This window comes from Pogoniulus pusillus, chromosome 35 (genome assembly GCF_015220805.1).
Source record: "Pogoniulus pusillus isolate bPogPus1 chromosome 35, bPogPus1.pri, whole genome shotgun sequence".
Taxonomy (NCBI): Eukaryota; Metazoa; Chordata; class Aves; order Piciformes; family Lybiidae; genus Pogoniulus; species Pogoniulus pusillus.
In genome coordinates, this window is record NC_087298.1 from 6,808,101 (window position 1) to 6,825,663 (window position 17,563).

Consider the following 17,563-nt stretch of genomic DNA (forward strand, 5'->3'; position numbering starts at 1 on the left):
TGGAGATAATCTAGTCCAACTCTCCTGCACAAGCAGGGTCACCCAGAGTGGGTTGCTCAGGATCACAACATCCAGGACTTTGCCTTGTGTTCAAGTTGAGCTTGGAGAATCATCCAGGGGGGCTTAGGAAGCAGAAGGATTAGTTACATAGACAGCAGGTTAGGGAGAGAAGTGCATGCAGCCAGAGCCAGAGAACAACTCTGTTATCTATGTTTGTATTCTTGTTTTTATACATCCCAGCAATCCTATGAGTGCAGTAGCCATCACCATTGTTTCCTTTTCACGGTCCATCATCTAATTCCTCTCACTAAAATATCCCAGCTAGGCTCAAACCAGCACACCCTGCTTCAGCAAACCCAAGCAGAGATTGGGGTTTGTTTCAGTTTTCATGGTACAAGTTAATTTATCTTTTTCTTCTTTTTTTTTTAATTTCCCATAGCCACCTCCTAAAACGTGCAAAGAGTTTCCTTTATAAATTTAACTACTGCGTTCCACACACAATAACCACTCTGGAGGTGTGTATCTTGGCTGTCCTAGCAGTATACACACATTTGGTAATGCTAAAAGCAGTCAGGCCAGAGGCTTTATCTGCTGGCTTTCTCCTCCCCACACCCCACCCCTGACTTTTTCAAATGCAAGAATGCAAACAGGATCCTTAAACTGGCCAACTCTTGGGAGGATTTGGTGTTCCAACCCGAGCTGTTCCATATATTGTGTACATGAGAGAGGGGTTGTACATGTAAAGTAAGTCTCTCCCAGACACAAGCTTCTCGTTGCCAAGTTCCAGCCTCCAGCAAATTTTTACAGCTGACTGCTTTAAATAGTGGAAGGAGGGTTTACAATGGAAAGATTGAGTCTGGCTTAAGGAGCATGATCAACAGCTCTTGTGTCTGCAGATGTGCTGCTCGCTGCTGAGCATAACACCTGAAGTGCAACGGTGCTGTTTTGCTAAGCCCTCAATGGGTGCTTCCCTGCAAGGTCTGAATTTCCTGCCTGTCCCCTTTCAAAGCAGTGTGGAGCTCCTTGTAATTCGGGTGGGGAGTCACTGAGGAGTGTGTTTTGTTCAAAGGGTCCTAGAAGGAAAAACTTCTCTCTCGTGAGGGTGTCAGAGCACTGCAACAGGCTCCCTGGAGAGGTTGTAGAGACTCCTCCTATGGAAATACTCCAAACTCATAGAATCATAGAATCATAGAATCAACCAGGTTGGAAGAGACCTCCAAGATCATCCAGTCCAACCTAGCACCCAGCCCTAACCAATCAACTAGACCATGGCACTAAGTGCCTCATCCAGGCTTTTCTTGAAGACCCCCAGGGACGGTGCCTCCACCACCTCCCTGGGCAGCCCATTCCAATGCCAATCACTCTCTCTGTGAAGAACTTCCTCCTAACATCCAGCCTATACCTACCCTGGCACAACTTGAGACTGTGTCCCCTTGTTCTATTGCTGGTTGCCTGGGAGAAGAGGCCACCCCCCACCTGGCTACAGTGTCCCTTCAGGTAGTTGTAGACAGTAATAAGATCACCCCTGAGCCTCCTCCTCTCCAGGCTAAACAGGCCCAGATCCCTCAGCCTCTCCTCATAGGGTTTGTGTTCCAGGCCCCTCACCAGCTTTGTTGCCCTTCTCTGGACATGTTCCAGCACCTCAACATCCTTCTTGAATTGAGGGGCCCAGAACTGGACACAGCACTCAAGGTGTGGCCTGAGCAGTGCTGAGTACAGGGGCAGAATAACCTCCCTTGTCCTACTGGCCACACTGCTCCTGATGCAGGCCAGGACAGTTGTGGGTAGCCTGCTCCAAATGACCCTGCTTTGGCAGGAGGTTGGACTAAATGATCTCCAGAGGTCCCTTCCAACCATGCTGGGGTTCTGTGAGCTCTGTGACAAGAGAAGGCACTGCCCTGGGCAGTGGGAAGCAGCGCAGACAGACCTCTGCTCCTGCCTGACTTCCCAGGCCCACGTCTCTCATGTGGGCTGTGTACTTGGAGATATTTTGCTAACCCCCTGAGAAGACAGAATGAGCTTGAGTGGATTTTGTCTTTGGGCAATCCTCTGTGTCTCATGGAGAGTCATTTCAGGCGTATTGCCAGTCAACTGTAAGGGGTAAGTCTGGGTGACCTTCCCTGGGCCCAGAGAAATCCCAGCCTTTTCCACCTCCTTGCCCTGCAAGTGTCACAGCAGTGACCAGGCCCCAACCCTCCTGCTTCCCTATGCGATGTAAAGAGCTTATTATGGAACTGGAGTGGAAAATCCCTCTCAGCTTGTGAATCACAGCAGAGAAATGGATTCAGGCTGTGGAGGCCTGAGGGGAGGGATGGCAGGATTTTTCCATCCTGTCTGAGAACAAATGGAGTCCTGAACTGAGGGAAAGGAGAACATGTTGAGGCTCTGTCTGGCTTCTCCTCTCTGACTGCTGGAAACAGTCGGCACTTTGGGAGGGAAAGGTTATGGCTTGGCTGGAGCTGGCTGCTGTGCTGATAGCTCCTGTGGCTCTCTCGATCTCTCTGCCATGTTTTGTTGGATGACTCTGACGTGGGAAGAGAAAGAGGAGAAAAGACCAGAGCAGGGATGACATATTAAGAAATTAATGTAGCACTTCTATGGGCAGGCCAGCATGTTTCAGAGCAAGTGCTGATAAATGCTGTGTGCTTGAGTAATTACCTGGCGCCGTCCTCGCCTCACTGGGCAGACGTTTCTGGTGAGGTCAGTAGAGCCCTTCCTGCTCGGCTCTGTGATATGGCAGCCTGGTGCTTTCCCTGGACAGGGCAGGCTGTGGGCTGGGAACATCATCCCCACTCTGGCACATGGATGGAAGGATAAAGTGATGAATTAGTTTCCCCAGTTGTGATGCACGGGCTCTTCAAGAAGACTGTCACTTTAGGCACTGAAGGGGTGTAGGAAACTGCTGGCTCCCTTTTCAGCAAGGATTTGGGCCACCTTGGCAGTGGTTTATGGGCAGCATCCTACCTGGCTGACTTCCACTCTGAAAGAAAAGACCTTCTCTCATCCAGACCATCCTCAAATCAAGATGTGAGTGACAGCTATGGTATGAGGCAGCAATGACTCAGGCACTGTGGTCTCTCTGTAGTTCTGGCTTTGTGAATGCTACCAAACTAACTGCCTGGTAGTACTAATCTTGGTTGTGCAGAGTGGCCTCCCCCTCACAATCAAAGGAGGTGCCTCCAAGGTTAGAAGAGTTCAAGCAAGGGGCTAGAAAGATCTGCTCACCTAGCAATAAAAGGCAGCACCCTCCATGCTGTCTTGAAAGGATTGATCTGTCCTGAAAGACCACCACAGTGCTGAGCAACAGGAAATGGAAATGCAGTGTTCCACATGCAACTGATGACAGAGCAATAATTCTTCAGGAATGTTGGGTTTGCTGGGAGGCTGGAGGAGGGAGGATAATAGGTTCTTGAAAAAGAAACCATTCCTTGGGAACCATTAATAACCACAAGAATTTGGGATCTCTGCTCTAAACTTCTTTTGCGAGGCGGGGGAAGAGCAAAAAAGAACACCCAAACATCATGCTAAGTCACTTACACAGCCCTGACTCAGCAGCTGGCCAAGGTCCCTCTGAATCATTCCCAAGGCTGCCTGCAGCACCTCAGCTGACTTTCCATCAAGATCTCCTGTGCCTGTGATGGCTGAGCAGCCTTCACTCAGCTTACAGCCTGTCCTCAGCACGTGCCAGTGAGCAGCTTGGACACTCACAGAAGAAACAGATGTATTGCAAACTAGTATTCTGTTGCCAGCTTGTCAAGCCTTCATGCCCTTGTAAGGCTGTGATGTGATAGGTGTTTGGATCCTTCAGTACATGGAATATCATTTGCTTGTCTATACCAGCAGCAGGTCTGATGGGAGTTCTAGGGAGCTGTAGCCCATCCCATTGCCCATCAGCACTGGGACACCTGCTGGGATGTGCATGTTCTGTGTAACCTGGTAAAGCTGCTCAGACCCCTTGACCTGGCAAAGCTGGTCTAGCTGGGTTAACCATGGTGTACCTCAAGCTGAGCCTTTCACCTAGCTCCTCCTATCTAATAAGGCTTTCATTCTCTAGATTTTGGGCCCCTGCAAAACAAACAAACAAACAAAAACCATATTGGTTTGCTTGACAAGTGTCTAAGGTTTATTTTTAGAGCAAGAAAATCTGAGTTCATGACGAGGCTGTGGAAGCACTGAGTAACACAAGAGGAGTGAGGAGGGAGTAAGCATGTTTCCAGTGGCTCCCTAGGTGCCCAAATCGGAAGAGTCCCTGGACGGATGCTCCAAGCAGCCTCAGCTCCCACCCACCCACTGCAGTGCATGGCCAGGAGCCCCATTTTCAAACCCTGGTGGCCACAAGCCCAGCCAAAGGTTTGGTGTCACCCTGGCAGGCAGCCTCCTTTCAAAGGCAGATGTGTTTCTGAGTCTAGACTGCTCCAGCTGCCATCTTCCACACGAGCAGTTTGTCTTGGAGCCCAGTTCCTTCCACAAAGAACCACTCCTTGCCAATTCAATCAGTGGATAGGTGAGAGAGATGATTTGGAACACTGATAAAATATAAAGTGCTTGTTTCCAGTCTTCCTCGTACCAGAAAAGGCTACTCCAGCTGACAGTCTATGATAAATGAAGGAACAGACAACATGTTTGAATGTCTCTTAATGAATGAATCATATCAATACAACTGGGGAAAAAAATCACATGCTTTGTGTAGTGCATGGGAAAAGTTTTAACCTCACAGAGTTAGATCATGATTTTTTTTAGGGTGTTTTTTGGTTTGGTTTTGTGTTTTGTTGGGGTTTTTTTTTTGCTAGTTGAACCAGAACTGTCCCCAAAGGGGAGGCTTTTTGCAGGCAAATGACTAAGCATCAGGGAGCTCTATTTGCATAAACCAAAAGTTCATTTTGAAGAGCAGTAGTTCCAAGTGCGATTGAGATCAATGTGCTGCCAAGGCTGTAGGGCTGCATTGTGTAAATACATACAGGAACTGCAATAAATATTTCTGGGTTTTCAGTGAGTGACAGAGTGTGGGATTCCTCTAAGTCTTCACACTCCTTCAGACATCCTTCCTGAAGGAAGGATTGCTCAAGAGCCTGAAGTGCCTCATGCAGGGACTCTTCCTGAGATGTCTCTGTAGAAAAGCTGCTTTCATCAGGCTGGAATACAAATATTTTGTTATGTGTTGTGTTGCCACTCTGTTAGGAACCCAGTTGTAGACAAGGACTTTTCTCTGATAGGTGTTGCACAAGCCCAGAGTAAGCATCTGTGTCTATTGAGGAAATTGTATTACAAGACTGGCTTTTTTCCACCAGCGTCTCAGTGCCTGCCAGAATTATGAGGCCTTTTTCTTTTTTAAGCTGGTTGAAACCCAGATGTGTCCAAATTTAATATGATAAGTCTGCCTTGGAAAAGAAAGTAACCAAAGTGCTGGATTTCCACCCCCAGCTGCAGTACAGTTTTAGGCAGTACATCAAGCCAGGTCCTGTTTCCCTCTGCGCAGTGCCCAGCAAGGACAGTGAGGTGAAGTAGAGTTGGCAGAGATGAGGTCTTCTGCTCCTCTTCTATTCTCCTGAGCAGGGGATTTTTAATTCTAGTACTGTCCCTGTAGTTGCTCAGTCCCTGTGTGCTGGTGCTTTCCAGATGTACAAGGCCAAATGGTGGATTAGTGGCAGTGGCCTTGCACGAGAAACATGTCTGCTGGAACGAAAACAAAGCCAGAGTCTTCATCTGCAGGAGTAATGTCCCTGCTCAGGACTTGATGTCAGATTGAGGAGAAGATTTTGATGCATTTTCTGAGCTCCCTTTTAAGTTGGCTTTTACCACATGCATTCACATCTGAGAAAGAAGAATGTTAGAAGAATGTTCTCCCTTCCATCTTCAGACCTTGCAGTGCTTTGCACCAGTGCAGGATGCCCACCTCTGGAGCAGAGGAGAACTCTGCCACTAGAGGTGTACAGGGATGCAGGGCAGGGGAACCAGAAGTCAAAAGGACCCTAAATAGCAGATATGTCAGTGTGGAATCTGAGCTGAACTGTGACCTGAGTAATCATCAGCTATTTGTTACTAGGCAGCATGCTTGCCTCTGGAGAAAGGACTGCAGGAACAGTTTGCTCTCTGAGCTAGCTAACTCGGGAGTCACCCAAAAGGAAGCAAGTCACTTCCCAAATCGCAGCACCAATTCCTCTGCTGATTGCACTTTCCTTCAGGCCCTCTCAGAACAGGTTCAGCCTTGCTCAGGTTCTGAGATCTGAAGGCACTTAGCTGCCAGCAGCGCTGCTGTGAGCAGAGAGGCAGCCTGAAGAGGGTCACGATGCAGGAGAGGCAGAGGTATAAACTGGCTGATCTTGACAGCAAGAGGAAACAGTGAGATTTCTCTTGTCCTCAGGGTCTGATGTATTTTCCTTTCAGACAACTTAGCTTAATTTTCCATTTGCAATTTGAAGCTCAAAAAGCTAAGGACAAAAGGCCCCTTTGCACCAGAAAGTTTCCCTGCAGCAGCTTAGAACAAATCCTATAATCATTTGGTGGGATCAGTCATTGCTGCTAATGCTACCGTGGGAGAACTGAGAAGGGTTAATTTTTGATGTGGCTGCCATTAGCTGCTTCACAGAACTGTACAGGCTGGTTAACAATTCAGCTGTTTGGCTTGAGGAGAGAGTCTTCTTCTGCTACGTTTCTCCTTGACCTCTGATTTTGCTTTGCGTGGTAACAGAGTGTGTTCTCTGCCATCAGTTTGCAGAAGGGAGCAGGCAAGAAGCCAGGGAGACAAGAACCCAAGTGCTTGGTGTGATATCTCACTGCAGGAGGCCATCAGCTCTGCTGATCCCATGGGGCTTCTGTGCAGTGGGAGGGCAGGAGCAGAGAAGTGACATTTTCCTCCAGCTGCCAGGAAAAGGAAACTTTCCTGCCTCCCTATGGAATTCCTCAGGGATGTTCCAAAGGGTACAATGCAAAGGTCCAGGCAGGCTCTGTGTGGTCAGTTTAACTATTCCCTGTGCCTCTACATTAGAGGTGAAGGCAGAGGTGTCTCTGGCGAGCAGAGGCACGGCATGGACCTAACCTCCTGGCAGATTCACAGCTTGCTGCGTGGTGATCCGTTGATAGATGTCTCTCACTCTCTGTGTCTCAGAGCCTTCCATTGTGAGTGGGACTGCATCCATCATCACTAAGCAGCTGGGCCCTGCTCCAGTCTTACTCTTTTTTGGCTGCCTCTGCGGATGTGCATTTTTCTTTGTGCGTATTTCAGTACTGCTCTCCCCAGGCACAGGCAGTTGTCTGACGTGGGCCTCTTGTTTGAGAGCTTCAGCTGGATGATGCAGAGGCACAGGTACAGGGCAGAGCAGAAATGAATTAGGAGGAAGGCACAGGACACATCCCAGTCAGTCACAACTGTGTGAGAAGCTGCAACATGGTCTTGCAGTGTGTCATGTTTCACAACCACTTATGTTCATCCAGATACCCCCCTTGCCACCTTGGCTGGCTACTAAGTTATGTATGGTCATACTTCTGCCTAATGCAGTTACCCACAGTCACCTTATTCCTTTTACTCATCAGAAGCAGGGAGGAGGAAGGCTGAAGGTAAAAGCAAATTAGACAAGCTGGAGAGGTGGGTCCACCTCCATCCTTCCAAGCTGCAAGTGCAGACAGTGTGTACTTGCAGCTTGGAAGGCAAACAGCATCTTGGGCTGCATCAAAAGAAGCATGGAGAGGTGATTCTGCCACTTTGCTCTGGAATGACCTCACATGGATTATGTGTCCAGCTCTGGTGCCCTCAGCACAAGAAGGACACGGACTCAATGGAGCAGGTCCAGAGGAGGGCCATGAAAATGAACAGGAGACTGGAACACCTCAGCTACTAGGACAGGCTGAGGGAGCAGGAGTGGTTCAGCCTAGAGAAGAGAAGGGAGACATAACAGCAGCCTTCCATTACCTGAAGGGGACCTACAAGAAGGATAGAGAGAGACTGTGTACAAAAGTCTATAGTGAGAGGATGAGGGGCAGTGGTTAGAAATTAGAGGAGATTCAGGTTGGATGTTAAAGTTCTTTATGAGGGTGGTGGAACACTGGCACAGGTTGCCCAGGGAGGAGGTAGTTGAAGCCCCATCTTAGACATATTTGAGGTCAGGCTTGATGGGGCTCTGGGCTATTTTATCTAGTGGAAAATGTCCCTGTTCACTGCATGGGAGCTGGACTGGATGACCTTTGGTGGTCCCTTCCAACCCTAACCATTCCATGATTCTGTGCCAGGGACTCCCAAATTGTGTACTGCTTTTTTTTATGCTGTTCCAGCTAAATGCCTTTCTCTTAACTCCGTAATTCCAGTCCAGTTCAGGTATTAACTCTCTGTTATGTTAGTTTTATTTTCTTCTGAGCAGCCCAGATTTTTAGAGAAGTTTTTTACTCAAGTGGCCAAGTACAATTGCAGCTGCTGTTAGCAGGAAAGTGGAAAAGGTCACCTCAATTCTGCTACACAAAGAGAACAGTTCTCAGACAATTGCATCTTCTCTTTTACTTCATTTAGGGGGAAAATGGGGATGAGATTTGATGAAGAGGTTAAGGACTTGAATTAATCTTTGGTAAACTCTATTAACACTGCATCCACTGTGTTGGATCCACGTTGTGATAGGTATTCTCTCAACTAAGAGGGAAAGGGGTTTTTGGTCATAAAAGCTTGGATTCTGGAGCACAGCTACCCAGGAGCCTTTAAAAGCCCTACAATCCCGTGTCGATCTGCACCGCTGTATAATTGCGTTAGGCACGGGGCGCTGAGCTGGCACAATGGCAGGTTACAATGCTCTGCCTATTGCTACAACAAGGGTCAGCTCTAGCAGTGTGGGTTGTTAATGCAAGGACCAGTAATACTGTGTTAGCCAGCAATAAGCCACTTGCAATGGGTCAGATGAAGTGTTCCAGGCTCTAGAGGCTGGAAGTCTCCAGGACAGGCAGCGGTGTTGGGTAGCAGCAGTGAGGGACAAGGTGGTTGCCATCCCTCCCCGTGTGTCTCTGGGGGACATTAGCTATCCTGTGCTGTGTAAGCTCTTACACTTGCAAAGCAGTTCTTTCCTTGACATCTTTACTGCAGATTGAATTAACTACAGGGGAAAAAACCCAAACCAACAAACAAACAATGATGTTATGATTAATGTGGTGTCCTGAGAAATTAGTATCACAGAGAGACCTACTCGTGAGTTTTGCTGACTCCTGATTTATTTTTCCTACTGTACTCACTTTGAATCAGCGTCTGTTAAAAATCATAGAATCATAGAATGGTTTAGGTTGGAAGAGACCTCAAAGATCACCCAGTTCTAGCCCTCTGCCATAGGCAAGGACACCTCCCACTAGAATGATCATTTGAATGCATAGTAATTTGCTGCTTATGTACAGGAGAGTTGGTTAATATTAGAGGAATGCTTATTCATCTGTTTGGTTCTGGCAAGTTTACTCTGTTCAAAATCTTACTCTGGGCATGAGATACTGAGCAGGGAGCTCCAGAGATTGTTTTTGTGACCGAATCTCACACTTGATGACTCCTGAAAACCGCTGTAGAGATCATAAACCATTCACTCCTCCTCAGGGTCAGTAACACTCTGCAGAGCCTGAGCAGTCTGGCAATCCCTCAGCCTTTCAGCAGGCTCTACTCGGGGCCATTGTGTGTGTGAGGTCCTGTAGAGATGACCCAGTGAGGAGGGAAGGAGGCCGTGCTGGGGCCAGAGTGTGGCTGTGGGGCATGTGCTGTGCCCGCTCCCTGCAGGGTACCCATCTTCCCCACACAGCATGGCTCCTGGCACCTGCTCTCCTGCCCACCATGTGGTTGGGGGAGCTCAGCTTGTTTTCCAGTATCCTTCAGCCTGCTTCTCTGGATCTCTCTCTCCCCTGGATGTGATGAAAGCTCTTCTAACAAGCTACTAGAATACCAATCCTCTGGGAGACGCTTTAATTAACAGTTATTCTTGTTAGACATGCTTGGCTTGGGGGAAAAGAAGTTTTGAGGAATCATGAGGAGTTGCAAATGGCTCTGCAGAACTCTGAATTCTCCAGGCCATTGGGAGTGAGGGAAAAAAAAAGAATAAATAAATTAATAAATTCAAAGGAGTTCAAACCTCACTGGTTAAGTGTGTTTGCCTAACCTGTTTCAGATCAGTGCACAGCTGGGTGCCTGATACCTCCACTTTGTTCACATCCTCTTCCAAGAACCACCCCCCCCCTGCTCTGACATGTATGAGTTGCCTTCTCTTACATTAAAGAGCTGTATCAAAGAACTTCCACTGACAACTATTTTAGTACATTTTATGGCACTCTGCTTTAAAATATGAAGTGCTGGGATGTGACTATAACTCATGAAGCAGCCTGCAACACCAAAAGCTACACATCCTCAGCCCGTACGTATTACCACACACAGTGTTTTTTCCTCACCAAGGAACACATCACTTAGCTTCAACACATCCCTTCTGTTATGTGCTGGCATCTAGCAGGAAACTCCAAAGTGGAGAGGCAGTTGTGTTACCCCAGTGCTACAGAACAGGTGTAGGAAATGGAAGTGAGAATGTGATCCACATCAGAAAGATGTGAATTCTCTGTCTCTACTTTATGAAAGCACAAGCTTCTGCAGTTGTTATAGTGTGTGCTGGTTTATTGCTTTATAGTTGGTCTAGATGAGTGGATAGGGCTGGGTGCTAGATTGGACTGGATGATCTTGGAGGTCTCTTCCAACCTGGTTGATTCTATGATTACTAGTGTAAGATGAAGGGAAGTTCTGGCTGTGGTGTTACTAGTGGCCCTTCTCACCAGGTCATCTCCAAAAGGCTGTGTTAGGGGTCTCTCTGAAACACTGCCAGGAGCACCATCCTGTTACAGAACTGGCATTAATGCTTCTTTTTCTTTTTCTAGGGTCCACCAGGTCTACCAGGCTTACCAGGACCACCTGGCAAGAGAGGTTCCCGGGTAAGCAGTTTCAGAAGTTCTATCCATTTGTACTTGCATCTGCCTGTCCTGCTGCTCCAAGGGCTGTTGTATGGTCCTATGGCTGAGCAGTGATTGCTTCAGGCCCCACTGTTGAGGTCTGGCCTTCCTCTTCTCTCTTATTCCCTGTTGACAGTTCTCAAGGGGCCACACTGGTGATTTGTGGCCTCCCTGCACTAAGGTTTGGCACCAGCAAAGGCTGGGGATAAATGTTTCCAAATGGCAGTCATAAGAATGAGCTCTGTCTGTCTCATTTTGTTTCCAGTATCCATTCCTTCCTACAAACCCAGTGCTGAACATTACTTTTGGCTGCTTTCTGTTCTGTCCTTCACTTGCACCAACTTCCCAAACTACTTCCTTCAAGATCCTTCACCGTCGCACTGCCCTTGTTAGTGCTGCCATGGTCTAGGACTTAAGGACTCAACACACAGGGGTGAACTTTTATTTTCTACCCAGGCTCAGTCTTGTTCTCTGACTCCATTTCAAGCCCTAACCCAAACTGTTTTACATGTTCTACAAAATCCATTGCAAATTCCAACATTTCTTCCTCCTCACATTAAATTTTGATGCAGATCTTTGAACACTGAGTGCTATGATGAGCAAACTTCTGGTGCCAAGAGGTGCAGCTAGATGAGAGAAAAGCTTTCTGCTTTGGCCAGGCTACAGAAGTAGTCTTCCAAAGCTGGGCAACATGCCTGACCTGGATACAGTTACCTGTTGGCACTGTTTTCATGGTAGCATGGTGGTGTCCCACAAGGTACTGCTGTGAAGGCCATTTCCTGACCACTGAACCCATGTGAGTTGGGAATCAAAAAATGCAAGTGTCTGAGGATGGAAGAAGGGCATACTTGGATCAGTGATCCAGGCAGCATCCTGGCCTGGCAGCAGAGGGACATTTCCTCACACACACTTGGCTAAAACTCAACCCAATGTAATGTCTTTAAAGAACAAGTGAAAGGCTAAGAGCTAGAAGGCTGTGCATTCCCTGAGGACACTTGTTGCAGTGCTGTGAAATCTTACAGTAACCAGCAAGGATAAATACACCTCCTTTCTACAACAGGAAAAGACAAAAGCTCTGCAAGACCTCCCATGGCTATCCACAGACCTGAACACTGATTTGAGCCATGAGGCACCAGGCTCCTAGGCTTTATAGACAGGACAAACTGTTCCACATGAGATATGCTGTCTAGAGAAACATCAGCAGGACTGGATTTACAGTCCTGGCATCTTCTGTTTACAAATACCTGAGCAGCAACCACAGCAGCAAATTGCCCAGACTTTGCAGTTCTTACTAAGTTCCCATCAAGGCTAAAAGTTTGTTCTTAGCCCAGTTCACTGCTTGCAAGAGGCATTTGGTGCTACCTTTTACAGTCTTCTTGTGTGCAAACTTCACTCCATGTCTGGAGACTCTAGATGCATCCCCTGCCTGCTGTGGGAATGACCAAATCTCAGCTCTACATCCAAACCCTACTACCCACCAAAAGCTGAGCAGTTCTGTGAGAGCTGTGTTATAACTTTCTGTGTTAGTCCCCAGCTGTAGCATCTCTATCCTATATTTAAGATGAACCTCTGAAATTCAATAAGCAACAGAGGATTTCTGAGTTCAGTCTCTGCCAGAGGTGCTGAGAATCAGCCCAAGAAAGAGTTCCCAGTTAGGAAGTGCTCAGCACAGCTGAGCCTGGCTTGGCTTAGACCTCTACAAAGAGGCTATGCTAATTTTGGGAGGGGGCAAAAGGGTCATTCTCTAAATGTCTGGCCTGGAGCACTTGGGACAGAACTACTCTGTGCATGAGTTGTTTTGATTTGCAACGTGTTTCTCCTCGTATTTTTTCCTTGTGGCTCTTTGGGGTTTAAGGATTTCATTGCAAAGAAGAGGAGCTGCCAGAAAGTGAGAGAGGCTTAGGGGAATTCTTGCAACTTTTGCTTTTGTTGTGCAAAATAGAATAAACGTGCAACACTGCAGGGATACTGTGCTACCTCTGCCCAACCTCCTGCTCTGACAAAGCAGCTGCAGAGTTCTTGCTCCTGCCCAGCCCAGGGAGAACCTATGAGATCTCCCATGAAGTTCCTACCCAAGACTCCTGAGGGGAGGTGAATATTGCATGTAAGTGTGCAGTCCTGGGTGCCAGGGGAAAGGAAGAATATTTTCTTGTCACCAATGCAATTTATGGTCTGAAGCATGAGATATATTTGCCCTCACATCTTGCATAATTTCTGCATTCTCAAGGCTTATACAATTACTCGGCTCATTTGAAAATCTAGTAGCAGCATTTGACTCACAATCTTCTGTGAAATCCATAAAGTTGCTCTCTTGCTGATGCAGTGCAGTATTCCCACTCCTTTGACTTTCATACACCCTCTGGTTTATTTCCTTTTCTTCCCTGATATTGATCAGGGAACACTAAAAGCCCTGGTTAGCTTTGGCTTTGCGGGTGAGGTTGCAATCAGTGACAGCTGGTAAGAAAATCTGGCTGATCCCACGGTTCCTCCTCCTTGTTTCCAGCAGATAAGACACAGACTTGCCTGTGCAGTCTGAATCTTGCTCCTCCATGTAGACAATGCCACCTGGTTTGCAATACCAAAAGGTTTGCACAAGCATGGAAAGGGCTGTGCTCAGCACACATCCCAGCACCTGCAGGCCAAGGCAGGGGAGCTAAGGGCATAGTGGCAGTCTTCTTGAAAACTCGAATTTGTTGATTTTTTTAAAAGCCAATCTCCATTTTTAGGAGCATGGAGTTAATTTTGCACCTACTGAAGGAGATTCAGGCTCTACTCTCTGTGACTAGGAAGGTATAGATATATAACAAGTGAAAGTTGATCTTCCTTTTGCTCATGGCATGAGGGATTCCAAGGGGAAGGAGGAAAGTGTTGTGATTCTGATGACTGAACACTTTCTGGCTAACAACCCTTCCTCAGAAGCTCTGCAAACCTGTGTGGATATTTCTGCATTGGTCATGTGTGCTTCACAGGGAGGTTTTATCTCTGTACCCAGCTAGGATTGTTGCAGCTTTACCATTATGTCTTCAGTAAAGAATTAGAGGCATAAGCAAGAGATCTGTCCAGACTGTTCCTCCTCCAGTAAATGTGCCCTGTGCCTTGGCAAGTGTTTGTGTAAGGTCTGAAGTGCCTCTTGAAGGAGATGGCAGTTTTAGCAATGCAGGGTTTCCCCAGCCTTATGCCATGTGAAAGCATACAGTGTGACAGCTTTTCCGTGGTTGGGGATGTGAGTGGTGGCACTTGGGTACGGGCACAGCAGCCCAAGCAGAGCAGTTCTGTGGCAGCAATGTGTGTTGCACATCATTTCTGCAGGTGACCTTTGTGTTTCTTCAAACATCAAGGTTTAGTGGGGAGGCAGCCACGGGGGCTGGGGTTTGCTTGCAGAGATGTGCTAACAAGCTCTACAAGTAACTGTCAGCAAAGAGATCCCAGTGGAGCAATAACTTCTGAACCACTGTAGCTTATTCCTGCCTCACCCAGGCTCGGTTAGCTTCACTCCCATGCTGTCTGCAGGGAAAGCTTTTGCCAGCACCTCTATGTTGGTCACAAATTGTGATTCATTCCACTCCTCACTGGTATAGACAGACCAAAAAGCTACCCACAGTTTAATCAGGTCTGCAGAAATGTGCTGTGAACCATGACACTTGGTCCTAAATGCTGCCTTCCAGACCAGCACAGTGTAACCCTCAGTTATCTGTTCCACTCCAACACAAAGGACGCAGCAAGCTGCTACGTGACAGGCAGGAGTTTGTTGTTGGCTTCTCTCCCAGATCAGCAAGAGAAGAGCTGTGGTCAAACTTTCCAAATCAAGTAACTTAGGAAGCCACAATCCATGGAAGTTGACCTCCCTCTCTAACAGGTGAGCATACTCAGGTACAAGGGGAGTGTTTTACCCATGTCTGTACAACAGATCAGAGATAGAACTGAGAATAAAAAGCCTGGTGTGCTGCAACTGCTCCTGCTTTATTCAACCAATCCAGGAGCCATCCAAATGGATGGGTCATTAGAATGTATATGCACTCCCTGGTGCTTTGGGGTGCCCTTGGCATCCTCCTGTGAACCTTAGCAGCTTCAAAGTTTGCAAGGTCCCAGTGTAGCACATCCCTGTTACATTTGGTCTGTGGTTGCAAAGAATCTCCCTTCCCTTTAAAATGCAGGGCTTCCCTCCTCAAAACAAGCACCAACTTAGTCAGCTGTAGAGGTTCCCTGGTATCCTCATTTCATTGGGAAGATTTTCCAGTTCCTGGAAAGAACTGTTTAAAGAAACAGTTTGTTTGGCTTCACTTCAAATATTTTGCTCCTTTTCCAGCAAGCCAGAGGTCAGAGTGGGATCTGCAGGTCAGGAGCAGAAACAGTTGCTTTACACGGTGAAACTCCAAGGCGTAAGGAGTTTTGAATCGGTGGCCATTTCTCTGACCCAAGCTTTCTAGCATTTTGCAGGAGGTCAGAGGATTTTTCCCCCCTCCTTGTGAATACTGGAGGGCTGGGGAGAGCTGTGCACAGTTACACTTTTGTTAATTTTTGAGGGCTGTGAACCATTGGCCATAAAAGCGCTTCTGTGAGCTGGGTCCCATCTCCAGGCACGTCACCGAGATGAACTGGATGGCACAGAACAGTTCTCAAGTAGCATCATTCAAGTAAAGGACATTCCAGGCAGATTACAAACCCTGTCACCTTTGGGAAACCCTCCCTCACTTGGAGAACACATTCAGGGATTGTTCTGGTCTCTGTGCCACTGAATCTTGGGCTACTGCTGTCCCATGGTAACATTTTCCTTGGAATTTCTGGTGCAAGGCTCTGGAAGATTTCAGATGCAAGTTTGCTTTGCTGCTAGGTTGGAATGTTTCAGCGCTTATAAGGGAGCTAAAAGGAGTGGGTGAACATGTGCAGACAGTAACATGTGCTGAGGAGTTTTCTATGCAGTGGTCTCCTCACAGTCCCACCCTGTGCATATAAAAGAGGATCAAAATGAATGTGTTGATCATAAATACACTTAGAAGAATCCACATTTCTGTATAGCAGTGGGAAATTGAATGAAATCCAGGATACCTTGAGTAAAATATAGCAATTAACTGTAGAATTAGAGAGTAATTAAGTCTTGGATTGCTTCTCTGTGGAAAGAGAACTATTTCTGGGAGTGCTGGTTAGAAATAGGCAATTCTGCTGGGCACAGTAGGAGAAAAGAAATGATTGTTGGACTTAATTTGATAAAAAAAGGGTGGGTAGCTTGGGGCGTGCTGAGGGTTAGTGGGGCTTGGAAATTGGTGTGTGGATTAATCTGTGAGAGGCTTGCCAGCTCAGATTTTGTGCTGCTAACACCTCCTGAGGCAGATGCTGTCCTCTACCCGTTGTTACTCAGCCCATCTAACTGTACCACACCACATCTCCCTGCTCTTCCAAGGACGTGGGTGGAATCACAGGTTCAGGACTAACCATGTTGGAACACATCAGGATCAGCTATGTTATAGCATTTTTAGGACTCCTGCCAGACTACACCCTTGCCTCCATGTTTATGAGAGCACTTTAAAGCAGCTAGCACAAGCCCCACACTTGGTTTCAGCAGTTTCTTGTGTGCCAGACTGGACTTCCCACTGTCACTTCATTAGCAGAATGTGGCCACTTCTCACTAGGCCACATTGGTCTTTAGGAACTTGATGAGTCTCTGACCTTCCTTTTCCTGGACTACATGCTATGAGTGTCACTGAATTTGGTGGGAAAGGCTCCAGTTTATGGCAAGGTCATATTTGGTCACCAGATACTGGGACTAGACTGATTCTCTCTTCTTCCCTCTTGGTTAAGGCTTTGTGTGAATTTTGCTGCTGTGCTTTGGTTTAGCTCTGGGAGAGCCTGCACCAAATTATGCCAGAGGTGTGATTAGTCTCTTATCCAGGAGTGCTTGATCAGCAGCTGTGATTCCAGGTTTGCTCCTGGAAACTATCATTTCTAGCTAGGAGTCACACCAAATCATGCTGTTCCCTCCAGTCTGACACTGGTTTAAGCCTGCTCCAGGCTGTAGTGGAGTGTGGATTCCAACTAACTGCATTGAAATGGGCTTTGAGCCAAGCTGCCTGGCTCCAAAGCTGAGTAACAGCTGCATTTCCTCCTCAAATCTAGCAGTAGTCTGGATTTGTGAACCCTGTTCAGAGCTACCTAGATTATTGCTTACGTGTAAGAGCTTTTGAGGGACTCATCTTTTATAGAGACTTTACTGTTCTGTTTTCTGTCACTTAATATTCATTTTCATACATATTGGAGACGTGGAAGACTTGGGCTGAAGTTCTTTTGCTACCACAGACTTGCTGGATTACATTAAGAAGCACATGAAGTCTCCATCTCAGTGTCCCACTCAATGAGGTGAACAGATGATGCCACAGTTTGCTGGGAAGATGAATTTATTTAGGACTACTCAGTGCTCAGTTACTGTGGTTACAGCAGCTAGATGGGGTTTCAGCTGATAAATTGATACTCAAACAGCTCAATTTTAGTGAAAGTGCTTCCAGTTTCATTGGAAATTCACAGCCAGGGTAAACTGTTGGAGAAATTCAGACTGAAAATTCGAGAGGAATTTAATACTGGAACCTTTGGGTTAAAAATGCCATTTGACAAGTTCATCCTCAGCCTTTTAACTGAG

The 17,563-nt window shown here is 47.1% G+C and overlaps 1 protein-coding gene across 1 annotated transcript in view; it reads left to right on the plus strand.

Annotated features, from left to right (window-relative positions):
• LOC135190255 (collagen alpha-1(XXVII) chain-like) overlaps positions 1 to 17,563 on the plus strand; it is a 170,223-nt gene that overhangs the window by 18,215 nt on the left and 134,445 nt on the right. Inside the window, 1 exon segment of the mRNA XM_064171406.1 lies at positions 10,864 to 10,917. Coding sequence (XP_064027476.1) covers positions 10,864 to 10,917 — 54 coding nt within the window.